This window comes from Mastacembelus armatus, chromosome 5 (assembly GCF_900324485.2).
Source record: "Mastacembelus armatus chromosome 5, fMasArm1.2, whole genome shotgun sequence".
Taxonomy (NCBI): domain Eukaryota; kingdom Metazoa; phylum Chordata; class Actinopteri; order Synbranchiformes; family Mastacembelidae; genus Mastacembelus; species Mastacembelus armatus.
In genome coordinates, this window is record NC_046637.1 from 22,899,240 (window position 1) to 22,912,995 (window position 13,756).

Sequence of the window (13,756 nt, forward strand, 5' to 3'; positions counted from 1 at the left end):
TCACCAACCTATAATTCTTTGCTCATAAGGGGGCAGAATTCAAATGCAGTCCTATGTACTCAATATTTGAGATGCAGTGTCCAAACAACTATGACCTCAATGAAGAACTACTTGTTTTTTTGATTTCAGCGGTTATATCATCACTGCTGCCTGTGTCTGACACTGATCTCCTCTGTTAAGTGCATTTCATAATAGCACTTAAAAAAAAAAACCAAAAAGCAGAGCATCGTGCTAAGGGCCTGACCCAGTTTCCATGCCCCCTCAGCGACATAATGCTACAAAGTTAGTAAGCTCCTCAGAAAACACCACCTTTCTCTCCCAGTTGTCATAGGATATGAGTCATTGTGCAAACCCAACATTTCTGTGTCCACTCAGCCTGTCATTAATTGAATTTCTGCAAGCCCCACAGAAAATGAGATGGTCACATCTCTGACATGTGGATAAGCTTTTGATTGGCTGTGGTAGCTCAGCTGGGTGCACATTCAAATAATTATGCAGGGTCCAAAATTAAGATTTCCCTGAGCTAAGCAGATTTTATTATAGGCCAAATAATGTCCTGCCTTTTTGTGTTGCATCTTATTTCTTACTGAGATATTAAGATTTTATGTTAAATACAAACTTAAAGAGGCCAGAGTAGACTTTGAAGCAAAATTGTAATAACTAAAATTTAAAAGCTAATACACAACTTAAGAAATCCTGATCTCAAAGTATTTGCTGTTTAGTGCATGTACTTATGGACAATGGATGTACTGAACAAAAGTAAATTTGAAGTCTTGTAATCCTATTGAATGCTTAACTTGTGATGTCATGACACCATCAGGGTATGTTAATGCCTATTTTCCTGATGTTGGCATGTGTCTAAACAACATTCTTTCTCCAAGTTGAAACAACTATTTTCTGTGTGTTCTGCCAGTTTGTCACCACACGACTGGTGTGTGTTGCTCTGTATATTGTAGCCAGACACGTACAACTGTCATACTCATATACTCTCAAGATAATGTTTTATTACATGACTTTTTGGGTACAAACATTTACCCATGAGTGTGATGGATTGTCTTTTGAGATTTACTCGCCAAATGGAAAATCTACCTGCAATTGATGTTTGGGCAGTGTTAATTTTGGACCCCACAATTAGGGATGCACACAAAGACACATCACTATTCACAGACACACACAAACATGCACATATGAATCACATTTTCACATTTCATGCTTAAACACGTTGTGAGGTGACATAAAGAGAGGAGTTGGTAGTTTCAGTAATGGAGAATTTTGTGAAGAGAAAGGTACAAGACTGGATAGGACAGCACAAGATGGGACAAAACGAAACAGGAAATTGCAAAACAGTGTTTCCAGTCTAAGGCACAAATATGCAAAATAAAAAGTGATAGGCAAGGCTCTTGTAGGATTGGACAAGACAGGGCACAACAGAGCAGCAAAGAAAAGAAGGAGGACATGACAGGAAAAGATAGGACACAGTGCAGGACGGTGTATATAGAAGTATAAAGTGTTTTGAATGCACTGGAGCATTATCTACATCCATTTACCAAACATTTAAAAATGAGGAATGTTTTGTTATATCAAAATGAAAAAACTAACCCTTATTTTAAAAAAAATTGGAAGGTGGCAGATTAAGATTTAGCAGATATGTTTTTTGTGAAACTATACTCTCACCATGGATTATATTTAGTAGCTCTTCTTGAGTTTTTAATTGTATCATACTATCTTTCTCAGGAGTTGCCTCAGTTATGTAAGGACTTCTCTTCCATAATAGCTTAAACAATTGCCATAGAAAGGTCATTTGCAGATCTTCAATAATGAGATCCCATTAAAGCTTGAGAACTTAATTAAAATTTATAGAGAGATAATTTTGTCAATCAGGCAATCTCTACCAAGGTTTACAGACTGTGTCATTTTTTTAAGGAACTACTGAAAGACAAAGAGTCCCAGCTGCATATCCAAGTAATGTGGTTTTCACCACTCCACAATGACATTAATTTAGCTGCCTGCAAGATGATTCTGTGCATCAATGTTAATTTTCATGCCACCTGATACTTGTCTGGATTATACAGTGGAGTGAAGGCTAATAAGAGATATTTGTATCTTCTTTATAAAATTACACTCAAACATTTGCAATATAATTTTCAGTTATCAACTGGGTGGTCAAGACAGAGCAGTGTAAATATCTTTCTATTTTTTGTTTTAAGTTTGTTAACTTATAGGAATCTTTCATGGTATGAAATGGTCTCCATTAAGGAAGAACTGCAACAACTTTTCTAGTGTTGTTATTGTAATTCATAGTGTGCAATCCCCTGTTCCATTATTTCAAGACTGTTTCTCCCAGATGTGGATTTGTGCCAGGAGGTTAAAACAAAAAGGTGAGCTAAAAAATAGTAATGGGCAGGCAAAATAAAAAATCTGTGTGGATGCTTTAAATTGGGCTATCAATGTGGTAAACTCCAACTGGCTGCAGACAGTGTGTTAAATGAAAAAGAACTTATGACATTCAATATTCAGTCCAGCACATCAAAATCTGCCTTACCAGTGGTTAAATTAGGTCAGTTGCTGCTGAATAACAGCACAATTTCCTCATGGAAAAATGTGAACGGTCACTGTGCTGTGAAATTATGTTTTATTGTACTGTAGATCACAACTATGCTCCACTCTGAATTAAAAAATGTAAAAAATGATCTACTGAAATAAATAACTCATCCTGTATTTGAATGGATAATTGATCCTACCAAAACTGTGACTAAGTGTAAATTAAGTACTAAGTAAATGGCGGCTCTTTCATATGGAGACACAGATATTCTTGCAAACCAAGAGCACAGCACTACTCAGTGCTGGACACAGACTGCTGTGTGCTATACAATTTATAAAGACTTTAAGGCAAATGTGTGCTGCTGTGCTGTATAATTAAAACTGACTGAACTGACCATAAAGTGAGACAAAAGATTGCAAAATGTTGCACAATGAGCACAAAGCAATGAAAAACAATCACAGAGAGACACAAAATGAATACCCAGAGATGCAATGTAACTATTAAGAAACAAAACCACTGCAAAATGACACAAACTAAGACAATCAGACAACAATTACAGAGATACAAAAGATCCAAAATGCCCAATAAAAGAACCAAAATGTCTACAAAAACACAAATGACCATAAAGGGACACAAAACGGGTTTAAAGAGGCTCATGGTCAAATAATCTAGTTTTGAGTCTTTTTATGTGTCCAGCGGACCACTGTGTAGTAATGTGTCTGTGGCTCTCACCTATTTGGAGTTATAAATAGCACCTATTGCTTTATGTTATTTCATATTAGCATTTTAAATGTTATTATATTGAATAAACAATGTAACTATTAATATTTTACAGATTGTTACTGCTAAGAACCAAAGCTTTAAACTTAAATCTTAACACATTCTCATTTATTTCCCAAGCGCTCCTCCTTCTTTAAACTTGTAACCCAGTCAGACGCCCAGACAGGTCCCCCACTTCAGCAGGCTCAGCGGGGACCTGTCATGGGGATAAAGGGATGTGACAATGCAGCACTGTGTTTTCTGAACAGGGGTCAGTGCTTGTTTCAGGTGCCAGTCAGTAACCAATGAGTCACTGCTGTGATTTGGATTTAAGTGAGCCCAGCATAACCTCGGCCAACAAAGCCAACACTGCAATATTTGTGGCATTGGCTGGCTAAAAATAGCCCTCTGTCGCTTTCTGTCTCTCACACTTGTCCATTCCTTCCTTGCCTTGGTCAGCCTTATCTCCTGCACTCTTTTCATTGCCTCTCCCAATCTACACAATTCTTTGATGGCATCACTGCCACTTATCTGTATATAGTACATCCATTATCCATCAAATTACATGAAGAGTCCCACTTTTGCTTGTGCTTCCACTGACTGACATATATTAACACCATTCTCACAGAACATCCATTAACTAGAAGTAGCTGTTTATTCTCATCTTTCACTGTATTTCTCTCTCTGACAGTGGCCGATGTGCCCATACGCTCATAAACACTGGCTTAAATGGCTTCACGATTTGCACATTTCATTTTGCAAATTTATTTTGAAATTGATAAATTACTATGTCTAACCTGTGCCCACTCAATTCAGAGAACTCAAATGGACTTTTTCAGGTGGACTCCTATCAGGTTCCTGACACATTTCAGGGAAAATTAAAGCAAACATGACATGACCACAATTTCAATGCCACAGAAGTCTGAATACTTCTGTAAATGAGAGAGACAGTTTTAGATTTTTAATGAATTTATAACATTTTCATAATTCGGGTTAATTTGCAAATTTCAGCCTACACAAATAAAGCAAAACAAAAAAAAAACAAAAACTGAGGGGGTCTGAATATTTTGTGAAGCTCACTAGATTCAGCTAAGCCTTTGTGTAAGACATGATGGTGTAGCGTGACAATGTTGAGATCCTATGTTGACACTCTCCAGATGAGATATGCCCTTTTTAGCTGTTTTAGGTCTCAGTTTACTTTATCTCCACATCATCACACATGGGTGTAGCTGAGTGAAAGGACAAACTTAGGTTCCTCTGCAGGGGCTGCAGAGAAAACAGTCAGAAAACATTTGACAGAAGGTCAAACCAACGTCATGACAGTGTCCAGCATGCTGCAAGCAAATGTTCGCTTAATTCAAACTGCTGCATACTTTTGTCTAGCTCCTTCGGTTTCTTTTTTTTTTTTTTTTTGAATATGTCCTTGACGTTACAGTAATGGAAACCTTGCCTCCGAGAATGTGCATTTGAAAGGTTAAAAAAGCTTATAAAGGTTGCTGCAGTGGCAGTGGGCCAGCTGTTGCTTGTACTGCAAGAGGAGTATATGTATAGCCATAGGCTGGATAACTGTGGAAACAAGGAAAGCATTCATTGGCTGAGACATTGTTCAGCCCATGCTGCAATAAAAATACTGCAGATGTAGTGTAATGCAGGGCAATTTACATTTCCTGTTCCATCACACTAGCTTTATTGCTTGACACAGCTGAATGATTTGTTAATATCACATCAATACATTTCTGAACCCCTGTTCTGAAGTCGACAAGGGTACACCTAAGAAGTCCTATCGTTGTTGTTAGTGTGACTGTATTGGACCTTGCCATTCATGATGAATGCCAAGGTCTAACTGCCTGCATCCAGCATCGACCAGCAATCATACCCATTCTGAGTTACACTGCTATGTGCACGATCGTATTTCTGGGTGCAAGGGAGTGTTTGAAAAATTCAATACATGTCTAAAGATCAGGCACATAGTTCCTGATAGGTTCTCAATTAAACCCAGGAGTCAGAATTGTTTAAGTGGCTTATGTACATGTAGGGTCTGATGCATATTGGACTTCCTGTCATATCACAATCATCTGATAATAATGTGATAAAAATAATGTGTTTGAAGATACATTACAGATTCTAGTTTGTTGGATGGCTAAGTATAGAATACAAAGCAAATTACACATAATTACAATTATTATGCACAAGCAAAGAAATATACACTCATAGCTTCACCAATATTCACTTGAAACATTATCCAGGATTCATTTTAAATCAGCTGGACGCGTGTTAAATCAGCCAAAATACACTATAAAAACATTTCAGGAAAGTCCTTCTGCTTTTTTATTAAAATCTGCTTTTCAACAAAGCAGTCTACTTTAATTATATTCTGAGATTGAACTTATAATCAGTTATGTAAATTAAAGTTAATTATTTTCATACCATATATATCCATTTTCTAAATTGAATTATATTCAATAATAAAGATTAAGACAAAAAAGACAAAAGACAAAAAAGGACAAGCTCTTTTCAATAATCTCTCTAAAAGATGAAAATCTTTAACTTTTCAAACATGCTCCAGGTATTTTAATTAAAACTCTATTGTTGTACGAACACAACTAAAGGAAGGCCCCATTTAGGCTCCTTCCACAAATGAAAAAGAATAGAAAATTGAAGAAATGCCTGATTAAGTTTGGAAAACTGTAGGTTCAACATAGCATCAACTTCAGTTGACATATCTCAATTTTTTTTTCCAATATATGATGATTGCAATGTCAAATGCCATTAGGATCCAATTAGGGAAAACTAGGACAAAGTTCTGTGTCCATAAAAAGTAGAACTGAACTACATCCTCAGCACAGAGGGCAATTATCAGGCAGACAATAGGACCTGACTTCTCTCACTAGGAAATATGCAATTCAACATCCATTGTCAGATAAGCACAAGCATGACAAATGTAGTTGTCATGCTGTTTTTTAAAAAATGTCTTTGCTCATCTATTTCAGACAGTTTGCAGACAACTTGAAGCATTTTTGTTAAGGTGGATTGCACCTACATGCAGTACTGTGGTTTTATCACTGCTTAATTAAATACATCTTCACTTCAACAAGCACTGTTTTTGTTCAGAGGGATAGATGAAAAAATCAATACCACTGTCATACCTTACGTTTAGCACAACACTGGAGCCAGGAAGCCTCAACACACACACATCTGTCTTGACAAACCTGAGTGTCAATTGACCTGAGTGTCTGTGCTGAGCATCTCTGGCTTTATTTGCCTGGCAAGAGTCCCAGCTGTTGTTCGCAAATGAGCAGTTACATAATTAGCTAAACACATTTTTTTTTCTTACAAACTCATTTTGGCATTTCTGTTTTTGAATGAATTAAAGAAAATGAAATACAGTCTTAAATTAAAGTGCTTGACTTTTATTTAATTTAGCTATTTTCATTATGCTAAATGAAGCTTTGTATGCAAAAAGGGACACTCAAAATGAGGAACCCAAATATAAAAATCTACAGGTTCTGCACTTTCTCTGAGCCCTCAGCCCTTATTTTCTGACGGTAAAACCACAAAAAGTGGTTTCTCTTCAGTGAAGCATTTAAATAAATTCCTTTAGAAAAGGATGAGTGGCATGTAAAGAAGAGGGCTTGACACCTGAGGTGAAAGGAGGTATGAAAGGAGCACATATAGCTGGTGCACAAGAACAAGGGCAGTATCATCAATATGTTTTAGATTAGACCATTTTAAATTAAAATTCCTCCTTCCTGCAATTAATCAACAACCTCTATGCTTTTCTATAGTAGCATTCAGTATGATGTTTACTATAAGTCAAGGTATCCACAAAAATGTCGTTAGTGTGACAATTCATTTCAGGGTGTTGCCATCGCATTACATCAAGACCTGTATTGATTACTTACTGGTCATGATGAATGTAAAGCTCTGGCAGAATGAGATTACATAGATCTGTGTGATGATTAAAGATGATTAGTCGAGTTTCAAAGGACATTACAGCCAAATGGATTCAACTTGATGTATTTAGGATGAATGTCATCATTTAGGGGTACCTGATGAGACATTAAATACTGTTGAAAAGCTTAAGAGAAAATTGAGGAAGCAAGAAAAAGAACTAAAGTAATAAATAATGTAGTAACCATATACAGGCTATATTACACTTTGTTTGCCCTCACAGACTTTAGTACAACTTCATTAGCATTTTCTTTCCCCATACTGCAGATCAGATAAATCCTCCAGGCTGCTTGCTGCTACTGATTCTCTCACTTGAATTTGTAGGTAACATCCTTCTCCACAGACGATCTAATTAATTTACAGTAGTTCACAATAATTTCTCGCATGAGTCCTTCAATATTTCTTGGAAATAGTGGGAGTATTGACAAAGTTAATGTGCCAAGAAACATCCACCATTAAGAGAAAATAAAATTTAAGCAGTAAAAAGGTGGAGTATTTATTTAGGCAACTGAAATGAATTTGCAGTATCTCAGTATGTGGAATATTGAGATATAGTCTAAAGGGCTTATCAAGTAGGGAGTTGTGATGTACAAGAAACTGAATACAGTATATAAATGGCACAACAAATATGAATTTCATTTAAATATTAACCAGAAAACATGTCAATTAAAAGTTAGAGTGAGGAATCTCTCTGCCGCAAGCAAAACTGTTTGCAATCCTGGTACTTTGTGATTGTGAAACAAAAGTTAATCCAACATGGCTCGGGGCGTGGATAGACAGGTTCAGTATGGTTTTTTTCTGCCTGCAGTTTTTCTGTCATAAATCTCGACAACTGGGTGCACAGTAACACACCAGATGGCCTTGAAACCGAGCAGGACTTCAAACCGCATGGTATGGAAATGCTCTCTTTATAGATGGGCCTGCCAATAGAGAAAATGAGCCTCTGATTATGCACCACAATCTAATTAAAAACATAAAAATAAAAAAATCTAACTACTGCTACTAGGGTCATGGTGTTGCAAATTACATTTCAGTATGTTCCAGAATAATTGTTTACCTCAGTTGCAGATTTTTTAAATTTCATTTCACACATTTTAGTTCAATTCTGATACATATAAATTTCCAGATTTCAGAAGAAAATAGCTTAGAGGGATCTTCTGCCACTGCATACAAGGTACGTCCCAGGCTCCTGGGACTCACAGCCAGGTTGAGACAGTACAGTACAGTATATGTGCAGGCCACTATAAATGATTAAGTGATACCTTTTCCTTACAAACCAACATTTAATCCCAGACTTCCCTCAGCATAACCAAACTGACAGTTTTCATACAGCTGGTATACAGCTCCTGACCTGTGGGTGATACTACTAGAAGTTTACATTCAAGGATTCTGTTTTTGTTATTTTCACTCAAAATGGTAAACCTGGCCAGAGAGAGGCTACATATGGATGTTTCCAGTCTGCCCTCAGCATGATGGAAACCATTCAAAACTTTCTACTTGCTGCATTATTGTTCCGATTTGTTGTTGTTCCTGCAGGATATGACAGGTGAAGGAAACTTCTTGACTATCAAAGACCATCTGCCAGCCATATTGGCCTGTCATGAGGGTTTCATCACCCGCACAGGGGGTCTATATCCTTCGCTTTGCTACTTCACAGAATGTCTGAAACTCTGGAACTGATCTGGGAGCATCTTGATGTTGCTCACCATCAGTCAATACTCTGAGAAAAAGAGAGAAATGTTTTGTTTTGTTTTGTTCTTAATAAGAATGTAAAATAGATTTAGTCTGCCCACGTTTGCTTTACTCTCACTGATCGCGGTCTCGTCCTAGCAAAGATAAACTCATCTGCTGTCAGTGACTTCCCAGTGTTTTTGAAAGGATACCGATTTGGCACGGTGTAAAAGACTTCATGTCCAAATGAGCCACAGATCCCTCTCTACCAGGACATTGCAGGCCTTGTTTAAGAGTGTGTAAATTCAGGGGCCTCAGAGCACTGTGGTCCTTAATCTCTTCAGGGGCTGTCTGTCTAAATGGCCGGTTTGGTTTTGGAGTGCAGCAATTCATGAGCTGCCACTAACTCCCACTGACATAGATTTATCTTAGAAATGGAACACATTTCAACCAGGTAGCAATGCTCTTCAGAGACTATTTGACTACATTTTCAAGAGTTTGGCTAAATAGACTAGGATTATATTTTACATGTTGTGAAATCTACTAACCAATAAGACTACGGGAAATCAATGGATACACTAAAAAGGGATTTTGATAAGGCAGTCAGCTGTGTGCTGCCATACCAGTGAAATACAAACAAACATTAATGGTTTAAGACAATTACATCAAGCATCAAGGATATATACCTGGAAGTGGAAATGAGCCCTGTAAAACTACAGTATACTCCAGCAGATCTGACAACATGAATTTTGATGATGATGAATAGTAGTCATGAGACATTGAATAGTGTGTTTTTTATTTGTGCATGAATTTAGACTGTAGGACATTGTAGTTAATAGATAATATGCAGATTTAAATTTAAATGTGGTATGATTATACCTTTTATGATTTAACATACACTGACATTAGTTTATTTCCTGAAAAGATTGTTTTTCAGCTTTTTCAGCAAACCAATATTTTGGGCTCTTGTCTTCTCTGCTGGGACCAAGAAACAATAATATGGGAAAATATATTTTGAATATTTTACATGAATATTTATTGTAATGTTGACTGGATTTTCTCCATTTTGCTACTATCAATACAAGACATCATTAACAATGGTTGAAAAAGTCTTGCATAGGTTAAAAATTGAGAAAGAAAAAAAAGAAAGGATTAAGGAATTTAATTAGCATATTAAATTGTCTCAGCGTTTCCACAAAGAAACAGGAAGTTCCCTTTCTTTTTGTTCATGTTCAAGTACAAGCACTTAATAACCAGAAAAAGGCTTAGACTGGCAGTTAATCTGGATTGCAAAAAATCTTCAGTCCTCCTTTGGCAGCATCTTAACATAAATTATCATTATATTCCACTTACAATATCATGTGTATCACATTTTAGAATCAGTTCTGCTCACAGCAGCAGACAACCTGAAGAGTGGACGTTGTGAAGTCATAATCAGGACGTTGAAAACTCAGGTTTTCAAGGTTTTTGCAATACAATATAAAACAATCCAAACAAACCACATCCAATGCATGAAGTGCTCTATAAAAAGTCCCATGTAATACCCTCTGAAACCAATTCTAAACTGTAAAACTTTACGTAGCTGCATCAATAAAGACACTGAGGTGACAAAGAAAGTAAAAAAAGTAAAAAGGTAAGAATGACAGAAAGCAAAGTAAAAGGAAAAAAAGCTGTGAAGCCAAAGAAAGAGAGCCAGAGGTACAGAGGAAGTAAAATAAGAGAAGACATTAATGTCAAGCTGTCATGTCAAGCAACCTGATTTTAGAAGTGAGGTTGCAGTTTTCAGGAAAACATTCCAGTTTCAGACAATAATAGTCTCTTCTGTCTGAAACTCCTCAACCTATTACTGCTCTCTCACACATTTAGGAGCCTTATGTGAAAGTCAGAAAGAACTTGAATAGATATCAGGTTTACTCTTCATATTCTAAGTTAAATAGGTACCTGCTTCTTATGTAAACACAAAATAAATCACTTATTTTTTAGCATTTTAGCAACAATACAGTTCATATAAGGCTTTGAATGTGCTTCTCTGAGCTTCTTTATTCACCTTTCCTCATATGTTTCATGCCTAACACTTTGTTTACATGGGCCAAGCAGCAAGTGAACATTTCTTTCAGACTGAAATCTCCAGTAGTAGGTTTTTGTATTTCAATTTACAAACTAAAGCCAATAAAAAAAAAAAACAAAGACGAATTGTAAACTTCTCTGCACCTCAGAAGATATTATACAACAGTTTTCACAGGCTGGGTAGAACACTAAAATTAATGTGTACACTTTGGGAAATGGCCCTTTACAGTATGTTTTACTGCCATTACCCCAAAGTTATAAAATGAAAATCTGACAGATCATCATGCCATGAAGGGAGATAAAGCTGTGCCTTGGAATTCTAGTTGATTAATAAAAGCTAGTGCTGGTGGAAAACCCTCAGAAGCTTAGCTGCTATTACTCACTGCTGTGCCAATCGAAGAGTGATCGCACCAGCTTAAAAGTACAGGAAGTAGGAAGGGAGAATTCATTTTAATATCTCGTACTGTTAAATCAGGGCTGACCTTAAAAATATTCTGCACCAAAGCTGAGAGTGCCAGAACAGCATGAAGAAAGTTACCTTGCAAAAGTCAGGAGAGTAATGTTCAATAACTGCCAATACATTTTTCTTTTTCCATCATCATCATCATCATCGTCAGCCATATTTCCATTACAGTTAGGTTATATTTCAGTGAAGGACATCGTATGAATTTATCCAGCACTGATACTGAACTTGCTAAAAGGAACAAAAAGTGCAGAGCTAAGTTAAAACCATCATTGTGAAAGGCTTGTGAAGTAAGTCAGCAGAGGTCACTGAACCTTTCACAGGCGACTCAGTAATAACATTGATGAAACAGTGTGATGTGATGGGACTACAAAAACATCACATCACAGGGACAACAACTAATGAGAGTCCAATAAAGACATGCACAAGATTGTGAGCAGCAGGCAGCACAAGCACTCAACAACACGACGTACAGAAAGCTGCTGCAAGGGTTAATGAAAAGCTGAAATATAGTTTCATCTGACAATCATATAATGACTTATTTGACGCATCTCTACAGATGTTGTAGTTAACTGACCTCAGGCCTAATATATGTTCAGACTTAAATGATGTAACTCACTTGAAGGAATGGAAACAGAAGGCCCACAGCAAAATTGGACAGCCAGTTCACAATGCCAGCGATCATAAAGGCAGCAGGTCGGTAGGACTGTTCAAACAGTTCTCCAGTCAGGATAAAGGGGATGCCACCTGACAAAGTAAAAAAGAGAGTCCAGTAGTTACAACAAAACTACACATAGACACAAGGCATGACATTATCTGTATTTTGTTATTCCTGCCCTCTTTCCAGACAGTGTACTGACTTCTTTCCCATGTGCATTAGCGCATGTCTGACACTGTAACATCCTATCCTCCTGTTCAGTTCCCACAACACATAATCAAGTTTGTCATTAAAGCCACAGCATGTGAACAGCATTTCTCAATTACATATTTGTACAAGCAAAACATGAATGAGGGCCTGCACTGTAATGTGTAACTGTTAACAGTTTTTGCTTGAAACTGTGACTGAGTGCAAACATGAGCAGCACCATTGCTCTGATATTGCTCTGCTTCAACAGGATCAAGTGTGAGAAGAAGCACAATGAAGAAATTATTCACAGCATAGATGCTTTAGATTACATTATTATAAGTCATGTCATATCTATACTAGATGTTATCTGGCTCGTTTTGAAAATGCTTCTGCCCGGGAGCCTATTACAGGAGTGTAGATAATGTACGGTGTAGGGAAAGGCGTGCTGTATAATACCGTTTGTGAAAAGATGCACACACATAGACACAGTGTGTCACAGTTTTCCACACATGCTGTGTTGAGATTGACTGGTCCGCTCTAGCCTGTATATAAGATAAGATAAGATGAGATAATTCTTTATTGATCCCACAGTGGGGAAATTCAATTGTTACCACAGCTACAGGACAACAGTAAGGTGCAAAGAATGAGAAATATGTGAGAATATGTACCTCACTGTTAAAAGCATAAATGACTAGAGGCATTAGTTCGGTAACATTTAGTGTGAAAGTGGCTGTAGATTGTCATTTACCAAAATAACTACAAAAATATCAGTTGAGGTTACAGAAATGCTCACAATATGAATCTAAATGTTGCATCTTATACCCATAGTACGTTATTTGTTACATAATTGCCCTCTAGAGCAGTTAATAAACTCCACAGCACAGGAGCATTTCCATTTAGAGCTTAATAAAGGAAAGTATGGCTCACAGTAGCCCATCCTCTGACATTTAATTGCTTGTGCTCAGAAGCCATCACATTATTTGCAAAAGATGCCTAGCTGTTTAACAAATGTGACCCCTGATTAAAAGTGCTTATTAGGGACCAGTCACTTTAAATCAAATTCTGGTCACTGCCAATAAGTGCAGGTGGTTGGGTTTCCCTGAAAGAACATTAAGCTAAACACATGTAAAAATGCCCTAAACTTTTTCTAAAAGTTCAACCACAAATGCCAAAACATCATGACTTTGGAATCAACCAATTAATAATAATAATAATTATTATTATTATTATAATTATAATAATAGTAATGAAATAAAACTGAAAACCTGGACTCAAAGTGCATGGGAAGTATCAGTCTTATCTGCTAAGCCCTGCTCATCTAACAAAGGTAATGCAATTTCTTCACTATAAATGCAATATTTTACTAGCGACATAATCAGGACAAGCAAGCAGCAGAAAACATTAGGAATAGTTTGTTTATGGCTGCAACCACAACAACACTGATTTCCCTTCTCCC

The 13,756-nt window shown here is 36.8% G+C and overlaps 1 protein-coding gene across 10 annotated transcripts in view; it reads right to left on the reverse strand.

Moving 5' to 3' along the window:
* Positions 1-13,756, reverse strand: part of slc2a9l2 (solute carrier family 2 member 9, like 2) — an 84,776-nt gene that overhangs the window by 12,935 nt on the left and 58,085 nt on the right. For 9 of the 10 annotated variants that reach the window (XM_026307077.1, XM_026307075.1, XM_026307071.1 and 6 more), the window contains one exon: positions 12,073-12,200. In XM_026307077.1, coding sequence (XP_026162862.1) covers positions 12,073-12,200 — 128 coding nt within the window. Of the gene's footprint in view, positions 1-8,768; positions 8,971-12,072; positions 12,201-13,756 lie in introns of those variants that run through there. The other variant, XM_026307078.1, reaches the window with a different exon arrangement.